Below are 11,490 nucleotides of genomic sequence, written 5' to 3'. Positions count from 1 at the left end.
TGAAGTCATGTGACCATGCTGTAGTTCCTTTACAGCCCAACATTAGCCACCTTTAGCTTAGCGGTGGTGACGTGAAGTCATGTGACCGTGCTGTAGTTCCTTTATAGCCCAACATTAGCCTCCTTTAGCTTAGCTGTGGTGTCGTGAAGTCATGTGACCGTGCTGTAGTTCCTTTATAGCCCAACATTAGCCACCTTTAGCTTAGCGGTGGAGACGTGAAGTCATGTGACCGCGCTGTAGTTCCTTTATAGCCCAACATTAGCTTCTTACTTCAGAAATCATAAAGTGATGTTAATATGTGGAGATTATCCTGCTGATCCAAATGTGTAAGTATCATAAAAGTTTGTTTGACACAGAGATTATTTTCTCAAATATTTCAAAATCCAATAGAGGAATCAGATAGCGTTTTGTGGAGGGAGGTTATGATGCTAACTTCCTGTCATCCCTGCACCACTGCAGTTTAAATAAGGCCTTGAAGTAAATTATAAGCTTGTTTTGTGCTTGGTTTTACTTCCCAGATTCTTGAAAACATACACTTTCATAGCAAAATATTACAAGACACATTCTCTAATAGTTTCTTTATATCTTTGACGGATCGTTTTTTTTTGAAGGTGCACTTGGTTCATTTCGTCCCCTAAAACTTCTTCTCAGCCTCAAACATTCACACTTTATTCTCCGGACAAAACAAACCGGACATTTCTGATTTATTTAACAATGTTTTGATCCAGAACAGATCTTCAATAAACCCAGATTTCAGACCCAACAGATCCTCTCTTCAATGTCTCCCCATGACACACAGTGAAGAGGCGTCACAAAGTCATAACAAACCCTCCGTTTATCTTCCGTCACTTCATCCTGACGTGCTCATGCTTCCTCCCTGCGTCAGAGCGTCCTCTCTGCTACTATTTGAGGCTGTGGGTGAGTGACAGGGCAGGTGTTTTGGGGGTGAAAGGTGTTCAGGGGGTTAAAGGTCAGGAGAAAGGCACCTCCCATCTCTGTGTGTAGGCGCTCAGTTCACAGGGGCTGATGACCAGCATGCGGGACGAGTCCATGCCGTCCAGAGCCATCTCCGAGTCCAGACAGAAGCGAGACACCAGGTGCTCCAGGTGAGTGCCCGACTTCTGCCAGCGCTAAGGAACATACACAAGAGAGGGTTTCAGAGAGGACACAAGTACACACATCCTTTACTCAAGTGGAAGTACAGATACTCGTTTTTAAAAGTTCTCTGGTCAAAGATATTGATATCTTTTAGATTGATATCTGTTGTGTGCCACATTTTTGATAAAACCTCTTTACTAAGTTGAACCTGAATTACTGGGCTCATCCAGGATTTTTTTAACAACAAAACTAATCTGTAACTTTGCATGGGCAATCAGGGAGTCATGACATAAAAAACGCCTGTTTGAAAAACATTATGGTTTAAAGATAAAGAAAATCCTGGACTACTGAAATCAGGCTGTTCAAATCTCTGGAATATTTTGAACTGGTGTTTCTCATCATTCACCACTAGATGGAGCCCTCTCCTCACTTCTAGCTTAGATCCAGAGGTTTTTCTGTTCAAACACACACTCTGCATAGTGTGTGTGTGTGCGCGTGTGTGTGGCCTAGCATTACTATAGTTGTGGGGACCTAAATCTGTTTACACAGTCACGTGTGGGGACTCGCCTCCCTTATGGGGACAAAATGGAGGTCCCCATGAGTGGAGTCATTCATTTTAGGGTGAAGACTTGGTTAGGGTTAGGGTTAGGGTTAGGCATGTGTTGGTTATGGTTAAGGTTAGGATAAGTCTCCAGGAAATGCATGTAAGTCAATGTAATGTCCCCTGAAGTGATGTATACATGGTATGTGTGTGTGTGTGTGTGTGTGTGGTCTAGCATTACTATACTTGTGGGGACCTACATCTGTTTACATAGTCACGTGTGGGGACTGGCTTCCCTTATGGGGACAAATTGGAGGTCCCCATGAGGGGAATCATTAATTTTAGGGTGAAGATTTGGTTAGGTTTAGGATTAGGGTAAGGTTAAGGTTAAGGGTTAGGGTAAGGTTAAGGGTTAGGGTAAGGTTAAGGGTTAGGGTTAAATATGTGTTGGTTATGGTTAAGGTTAGGATAAGTCTCCAGGAAATGCATGTAAGTCAATGTAATGTCCCCTGAAGTGATGTATACATGGCATGTGTGTGTGTGTGTGTGTGTGTGTGTGTGTGTGTGTGTGTGTGTGTGTGTGTGTGTGTGTGTGTGTGTGTGTGTGTGTGTGTGTGTGTGTGTGTGTGTTTGAGTGCCTTTGAGTTTGCATGTGTGCATTATTCATAATTGGATTCTTTAGCTGGAAAACAAAGCGGCAGATATGATCAGACATGAAAAGAGTCTTTCATCCAGCGGAGAGAAAGAGAGAGAGACACACTTCTCTGAAGCGTATCGCTGTCATGTATCCTGATCTCAGAAGGCCTTGTAACAACACACACACACACGCACACACACGCGCACACACACACACACACACACACACACACACACACACACACACACACACACACACACACACACACACGCACACGCACGCACGCACACACACACACACACACACACACACACACACAGCTTTGTTCTGCAGAGTTGCATTGTGGGTCCTTGTCAAGATGACACGCTCATTAGAGTGTAGCAGGCCGCAGAGCTTTTTAATTGAAAAAAAAAAGGGTGGGATAATTAAAAGTAAATCAATTAGTATTCACCTCATTACTGCGGCATGCTGACGTCGGACTGCGAGAAAAACATCTGTCCTCACTTTCTCTCTCTCTCCTTTACTATATATACTTTATATTAACTTTCTAAATCCGGTTGTTCCTCTGCAGCGTGACAGCGGGGAGTTAAACTCCCAGAATGCACTGGGACTCACAGGGTAACAGACGGACTGACATCTCCTCCTTTGAGGCTCCTGCAGGTTAAAGTTTCATGACCACTTCTTGTCTTCCCTACTTCAACTCAACTCTACTTATTTATACAGAAACCTTTCATAGAAATGAAAAAGCTTCACTGAAAAAATCAAATGTAGGATTTTGTGAGATTAAAATGACATGCAGCTCAAAGTGCTTCGCAAGAAACATTAAATAAAAATAAAAATAATACATAAACAAATATTTTACGATTAGAAACGACAGTAAACATTTCGATAATCATAAAAATCTGTATAATAAAAAAAATGAATAAAAACGATATTAAGATTTTGCAAGATTAAGAATAAAGTGCTTCATAAAAATATATATATAAGTATTTTTAAGTAATTTATATTTTCTTGCAAGATAAAAAATGATGACAAAAACTTTAAAAAGTCATCATATTGATACAAAATGTATGTAAAAATCATATATATTTATAAAACGGACTAGTCAAATCAAGCAATCTGATTGGTTCTTAGCCGTGATATAATGAGCGTATATCACGGGTAGAATTGTAGTTACTTTTCACAACAAGTCAGTATCCCTCCGCGTCTGAGAAAAGCTACAGCTGTTACATTACGTCCGAAACTAACTAACTAACAAAGCTTAAGATGGAAGCATGTGAGGGATAATGTGCAGCAAGGACTTGACCGTTGCTAAGGACGCTCACATCTGCAGAAAGAAGTCCGGTCGATTTAACTGAATACAGTTGGGCTGAAAAGCAAACTGCATGCGTCGCGTCGGGCCGAACCACGCCCCTTAGCTGTGACATCATGACTACGGCCTGTCGTGAGCTATTGCTTAAATCACACGTGGTAACGCCCTGAAACTAAGGCTACGACATGACTCCAAAGGGAAAGACTGATTCAAAAGATTAATACTCTTTTTAAACTATAAGATGCTCAATGCTTCTAGTCACATCAACTCTCTCTATCCTTTAGTTAACCTCATCCCCCCCCCCCACCGTCTCTCTCAGCAGTGTGTGTGTGTGTGTGTGTGTGTGTGTGTGTATGTGTGTGTGTGTGTGTGTGTGTGTGTGTGTGTGCGTGTGTGTGCGTGCTGTAAGTCAATGTAACATCACCGTACCTGATATAAAATGTAGAAATGGCACAAACCGAATGTAACCTTTCCCAGCGATATAGCATCTGCCTAGTTATGCATGGGAGTGTGTGTGTGTGTGTAGCTCTCATTTAAAGTAACCTCAGCTCTTTTATCCTTCCTTCCTTCCTTGGTTCTGTCCTTTTCTCTTAGCTCCTTGTTGGCTTTTCTTTTTAGGGTATTTCTTTAAAGCCATAATTTCCATGCAGAATAAACAGCGAATCTTCAGCTTCTCTCTCTCTCTCTTCTCTCTCTCTCTCTTCTCTCTCTCTCTCCCTCCTCCTCTTCATCTTCCTCCTCCCTTTCTCCCCCTTTGTCTGTCTTGCTTCACCTTTCCACCTGTACCTCTCTCCTCTCTCTCTGTCTGTTGATTTATTGGTTGTCAGGTTGTTCTCCGCTGCAAGGGCTTCTGGGACGCCGTCAAGGTGCCTAGTGGTCAGGTAATGACAAGTGTGTGTGTGTGTGTGTATGTATGTGTGTGTGAAGAGTATTTCAAGCTGCCTGTCCAAAAAAGTGTCACGCATCTGCCCCTGCAGCGTGAATCTGTGTGTGTGTGTGTGTGTGTGTGTGTGTGTGTGTGTGTGTGTGTGTGTGTGTGTGTGTGTATGTGTGTGTGTGTGTGTGTGTGTGTGTGTGTGTGTGTGTGTGTGTGTGTGTGTGTGTGTGTGTGTGTGTGTGTGTGTGTGTGTGTGTGTGTGTGTGTGTGTGTGTGTGTGTGTGTGTGTGCAGACCTGCTTGCCGTCGGCCATGTTGCAGGGCAGCAGCAGCACCTGAGAGGCGGGGAAGGTGGTGGAGAGAGAGAGGCAGTGCTGCTGCTGTCGGATCTGCTGCCCGTGTGTGTACACCCACTCCTGAAGACACAAACACAAACAGGAAGTCAAAACAACATTTCATCATTTCAAATGTTGTTGTTTTTCTTTAAAAATGACATGTACTTATGACGGTTGGCTTCTGATCAGCTGTCATTCAGGGAGAAGGAAGAAATGTAGCAGAGAGAGAAGTAGCTTATTTATTTGTGCCATTATTTTACTTAAAGGTGGGGTAGGTCATTTTGGAGAAAACCAGCTCGAGTAGAATTAGAAAATACACAACCGGAGAAAATCTGCCCCTTCCTCACAGAGCCCCTCCTCCAACACACACGGACGCGCACATGACCAATGAGGGCACGAGATGAGTTAGTGCACAGATGGAAGGCTGACAGGCAGGTAGGCCATCCAGTTACTTTAGCCGGCTCAGATGATTGGTCGAGCTTTTTACAGCGACACGGCTTCAACTGATGATATTTTTATGGATTTGTTGTCAAAGCATTTAATGTATTCATTGCTATCGGGATGCTAAGAGCATTCCATGGAATATAACAAGTGTTTCTGAAGTGAATTACCTACCCCACCTTTAAGTATAATTTAAAAGCATTCATTTACCTAAAAAGTAGCCTACTCCTTATGCAGAATTGTCCTTTTCAGAATCATCTATATGCTTCTATTACATTATAAGTAATTTTATAATTTAATTGTAATCGTTGATTTGAACCGGGACAATGCACATTGATGTGTTTTTATGGATTTATTGTCAAAGCACTTAATGTATTAAGATATTCATTGCTATCGGGATGTTAAGAGCATTCCATGGAATATAACAAAGTGTATCTCGAGCCGGTTTCTCAAACGTACCTACCCCACCTTTAATTTGACTTTAAAATATGTTGAACACTTTAAAGAGTTTCCTATTTTACTCCTGCAGACTCAAACACACAAACAGGAAGTCAAAACAATGTTTCATCATTTCAGAGGTTGTTGTTGTATTTCTTCAAACATGACATTTGCTGATAACGGCTGGCTTCTATTGAGGTGTCATTCAGGGAGAAAGGAGACAAGTAGCTTATTTATTTGTTGGCACTATTTTACTCAAACAATATTTTGAACACTTGAAAGAGGCTCTATCTATTTCCCTGTAGTGTCTTCTATAGCTTTTAGTGCATGTAAATGGTCTGCAAAGGCTAAAATCCCTGTGTTTTCCATCCAGAGGGAGTTTCTCTCACACATAGCATGTACCTGTTACGCTAAGGGGCGGGACATCGCGTTTGACCAATCACACACACACACACACACACACACACACACACACACACACACACACACACACACACACACACACACACACACACACACACACACACACACACACACACACACACATGTCTCCATGAAGGTGCCACATATTTGAATTATTGTTGAATTAACAATGGCATATTCATTGTTTTGATTATAGTAATATTACATTAGAGATTAACACGCTGTTGCTAATGGTTATAGTCATTATTGTCTGTATTTGCAAAACAAATATGCAATAACATGAACTTTTGTATTTAATAGATTATTTTTATCATGTAATTCTTTGTTTTATTTGTCTTTCAATGTCGAAAATTTATAAAAAATGTGTAAAAATAAAGGTAATTTTGGTCCATCGTGATAAGTAATTTAATTTGAGGAACTAACCAACAATAAATAAATATTTGTTGTGTTTTATGCTGCTTTTAAACGGACAAATCATTGCTCATTGGCCTGTGTGAGGTAAAAGAGGGAGAGACAGTGGGGGGTCTTCTCAAAGCAGCGGTTTGATTTATGGAGTTGTATGTTGAATAACTCAACGCGGCGGGGTTTACTTCAGCATGTGATTGATTTATTGAACTGCAGCTCAGAGAATGACGGTGCAGGTTAATTGGTGCTGTCGCTCGATACGTCTCTCTGCAGGAACACAGGCTGAAGCACGAGGTGTGTCTTTGTTTGTTTCCTTAGTTTCAGATCTGGCATCAAAGAGGTTATTTTTTCAGCGTCAAACCAGCTGATTATCTGATTTATGGAGATTTACTTGATATAACATCAAGAGTGAATCAGAGCGTAGGCACATGTAGGTTATTGAGAGCTGCATTCAAATCTTATTTATATGGACCAATTACACGAGATCATTTGTGTCAGGGGTTTAAAGTTTCTAAAGATCAGTAAAAAATGTATGAGAGTGTAAAAAACACAATAAAATGACTTATGATGATTTAGTTAAGTGTCAAATAAAATATAATAAATACAAAATAAAAAGACAAGATAGGTGTATATCAGTATGTAGTGTCTCTACTTTAAAGAGTCCTCTCCTGCTGATGTTCAGGTGTATATCAGTATGTAGTGTCTCTACTTTAAAGAGTCCTCTCCTGCTGATGTTCAGGTGTATATCAGTATGTAGTGTCTCTACTTTAAAGAGTCCTCTCCTGCTGATGTTCAGGTGTATATCAGTATGTAGTGTCTCTACTTTAAAGAGTCCTCTCCTGCTGATGTTCAGGTGTATATCAGTGTGTAGTGTCTTCTACTTTAAAGAGTCCTCTCCTGCTGATGTTCAGGTGTATATCAGTATGTAGTGTCTCTACTTTAAAGAGTCCTCTCCTGCTGATGTTCAGGTGTATTATATCAGTATGTAGTGTCTCTACTTTAAAGAGTCCTCTCCTGCTGATGTTCAGGTGTATATCAGTATGTAGTGTCTCTACTTTAAAGAGTCCTCTCCTGCTGATGTTCAGGTGTATATCAGTATGTAGTGTCTCTACTTTAAAGAGTCCTCTCCTGCTGATGTTCAGGTGTATATCAGTATGTAGTGTCTCTACTTTAAAGAGTCCTCTCCTGCTGATGTTCAGGTGTATATCAGTATGTAGTGTCTCTACTTTAAAGAGTCCTCTCCTGCTGATGTTCAGGTGTATATCAGTATGTAGTGTCTCTACTTTAAAGAGTCCTCTCCTGCTGATGTTCAGGTGTATATCAGTATGTAGTGTCTCTACTTTAAAGAGTCCTCTCCTGCTGATGTTCAGGTGTATATCAGTATGTAGTGGCTCTACTTTAAAGAGTCCTCTCCTGCTGATGTTCAGGTGTATATCAGTATGTAGTGTCTCTACTTTAAAGAGTCCTCTCCTGCTGATGTTCAGGTGTATATCAGAATGTAGTGTCTCTACTTTAAAGAGTCCTCTCCTGCTGATGTTCAGGTGTATATCAGAATGTAGTGTCTCTACTTTAAAGAGTCCTCTCCTGCTGATGTTCAGGTGTATATCAGTACCTACACCCGGGTGTCAATAAGAGGCAAACCAAAGGAATTTAAAACATAGTAACAAGCCTATTAGATGCATTAAAATGGAGAATCCAGCTGTGTTTAAGCCTCTCTTCGGATTAATCAGAGTTATGGTCTGCAAGTTAACATTCTCAGTGGTTCTGTAGAAACACAAATCAGCAGAAATGTTTCCCGGATAAAATAAAAGGTTAAAAACAAAATTCACTTTGGCTCAGAGTAACACCTGCAGTCTTGTGCTGGAAGATGTGAGAGTAAGCTTTATTTCTCTCAAACAGTCGACTAAGCACGGACTCATTTTCATGCTCTCATTCAGAACCAGGCGTAGCTGCAGCTTCATGCTTTTGCTCTCATTACATTTGGAACAGATTGTGTTCAGAAAGACGTATTTTGCAGCTCAGTGGCTCGTATTTCATGCCCGGCACCTTCCTAGCTGTTATAGGCGGCTGTCAGCCTTGTGAGACTTGTAATGGAGCAAGTGTATATATATTTGAATCCTTTGACTGCCATTAAGAAGTCTGTTCTCTGCTAGTTTACAGATTGGTCTCCCTGCTATTGATGTCTCCCTCTGTGTGTGAGAGCTGGTGCAAAGTGGACTTGAAAGAAATCCTGTTGTTGTTTCTTAGGGACCAAACTATTTATGTTTTCAGTAAATATTTCAGATTACTTACACATGTCTGCCTCATAGTTCTCTCTATAAAGCTATATTAAGAGTATTTTGCATTTGTATGTTTTTGTCTGGGTTTGTCTGTTTATCTGCAGGTTTACAGAAAAAAATGTACTGACATGAGTTAATTAAACTTGGTCGAGGGCTGTTATAGAGGAACCAGGTACATTTGGGGAAGGGTCCTACAAGAAGGGAAGTCCACTACTAAGAATAAATAAAGCTTTCATAAAAGGGTCATTATGTCCATTTTCAGGAGTATATCAGTATGTAGAGTCTCTACTTTAAAGAGTTCTCTCCTGCTGATGTTCAGGTGTATATCAGTATGTAGTGTCTCTACTTTAAAGAGTCCTCTCCTGCTGATGTTCAGGTGTATATCAGTATGTAGTGTCTCTACTTTAAAGAGTCCTCTCCTGCTGATGTTCAGGTGTATATCAGTATGTGGTGTCTCTACTTTAAAGAGTCCTCTCCTGCTGATGTTCAGGTGTATATCAGTATGTAGTGTCTCTACTTTAAAGAGTCCTCTCCTGCTGATGTTCAGGTGTATATCAGTATGTAGTGTCTCTACTTTAAAGAGTCCTCTCCTGCTGGTGTTCAGGTGTATATCAGTATAGTGACTCTACTTTAAAGAGTCCTCTCCTGCTGATGTTCAGGTGTATATCAGTATGTAGTGTCTCTACTTTAAAGAGTCCTCTCCTGCTGATGTTCAGGTGTATATCAGTATGTGGTGTCTCTACTTTAAAGAGTCCTCTCCTGCTGATGTTCAGGTGTATATCAGTATGTAGTGTCTCTACTTTAAAGAGTCCTCTCCTGCTGATGTTCAGGTGTATATCAGTATGTGGTGTCTCTACTTTAAAGAGTCCTCTCCTGCTGATGTTCAGGTGTATATCAGTATGTAGTGTCTCTACTGGGACATGTCTCCATGAATATATATATCAGTATATACTAATGGGGAATATAAACTAACACTGGCTGTCAAGTAGGGGACATGGGGTCAAGGGTTTTGTTAGATTATACTCTGTTGCGTCAGAGATAGGAAGGTTAATATTAACATAACTACAAGGGGCCATTGGCAGGAAGCTTCAAACATGTCATTTTAAAGTCTGGTTGGATAGAAAACTCCCTGTTAGTATTTCTCACCAGTTCTGAGCTGTAAGACTCTAAGGGTGTGAGGAAATGAAAGTTTCTTTTAATGTGGATTTCTTTTAATTAGATCGGCTGAGTATATTTGCAAACACCAGGGGAGAGGGACTCTCTTCTCAAACTGACAGGAGAGGAAAATGAATAACAATTGTTGTATTGAAAAACAGTCCCACCTGGGAGTCTCACTTCAAACCCGACTTCTGAGCAAACAGAGCCTTCAGGGCTTCTCTACAGCAGCTGATAACACACACACACACACACACACACACACACACACACACACACACACACACACACACACACACACACACACACACACACACACACACACACACACACACACACACACACACACACACACACACACAGAATACTAAGACTCCTACGGGTATTAATTATGGCAGAGAAGAGAACAAAGGAAGCACACACACACACACACACACGCACACACACATACACACACACACACACACACACACACACACACACACACACACACACACACACACACAGTGTTTTCCCTGTGAGTTTGGGGATTTTAACCTGCTGCGACCCTCGAGCCTTCAGGCATTTTATCCTCTGACATTCCTCCACTCACTTTTAAGAGAATAATGAGACTCCTACGGGTATTAATTATGGCACACACTCTCCCCCCTAGGCCGAAAAATAACTTTTACTCTGTTACAAGAAAACGTTTTTTCAAGTAGTAAAGTATTGGACAATGTACTTAAAATACCAAAATTACAGTTAGGACTGGTTTTAAACCCCCTTTTAAACATCCTCATGGACTCTTCATTTTATGGAATTGTAATTATTGTTTTCTAACTGTATTTGTGTCATTATGTTTTGTACCCATTCATTGGTATTTTCCCATTTATCTTGTCATTTTATTATATTCTCAGATATGTTTGTTGACTTGTGAATCCCTCGGAGACAAACGTATTTTCAATCAATGATTGTTTTGTGATATTGGGCTATATAAATACATTTTAATTTGAATAGTAGAATCACCTGGTTGACGACGGGGACGCCCTCCTTCCCGCTGCAGGGGGCCAGCGTGAGGACGGGCAGATCCTGTTCCTCCAGCCTCTGAGACTCCAGGCAGTTCTGTCTCTGCCGGATGGACCCGGTCTGAGAGTCAGAGTCATCGGGGACCCTGAGGGACACCAAACACAACGTTTAGCTAATTATTTATCATTCCATTTACTTGTATATAGACTCTTCTTGCACTATTTCTATTTTATTTGTATTTACTTGTTAAAATATCACTCGTCACCGGCTTGAGTTTCAAAACAGTATATATGTGAGAGATTTGCTCCAGTTTCTGACTCTTACAACCTCAGATCCAGAGCCTGGATACGGGTCCAGGTTCCTGCCGTGCGGACTGAGGCTGGAAAAAGGAGTCTTTTTCATGATGGTCCTTATTCTTGGAATGACCTTCAATCACGCCTCAAACTGACGGCACTTGTCTCAATAGCATATTTTAAATTGAAGATGTCTGAGGTCCTTACCACCAGCTGCTCTTGCAGTAATAAGTAGTGCCTTTCTCACTGTCC

At 41.0% G+C, this 11,490-nt stretch overlaps 1 protein-coding gene across 1 annotated transcript; it reads right to left on the bottom strand.

Annotated features, from left to right (window-relative positions):
• Nucleotides 1–231: 231 nt before the first annotated feature.
• On the bottom strand, nt 232–11,090 carry galnt14 (UDP-N-acetyl-alpha-D-galactosamine:polypeptide N-acetylgalactosaminyltransferase 14 (GalNAc-T14); the record flags this gene model as incomplete). Its single annotated transcript, XM_034232294.1, is given in 3 exon segments — nt 232–1,130; nt 4,761–4,880; nt 10,946–11,090. Coding segments are annotated over 3 exon segments (424 nt in total), but the record flags the coding sequence as incomplete, so codon positions are not given.
• Between the last annotated feature and the right edge of the window lie 400 nt (nt 11,091–11,490).

Source organism: Gymnodraco acuticeps, unplaced genomic scaffold (genome assembly GCF_902827175.1).
Source record: "Gymnodraco acuticeps unplaced genomic scaffold, fGymAcu1.1, whole genome shotgun sequence".
In the NCBI taxonomy this organism is placed as follows: Eukaryota; Metazoa; Chordata; class Actinopteri; order Perciformes; family Bathydraconidae; genus Gymnodraco; species Gymnodraco acuticeps.
This window is presented reverse-complemented; position numbering and strand designations above follow the sequence as displayed.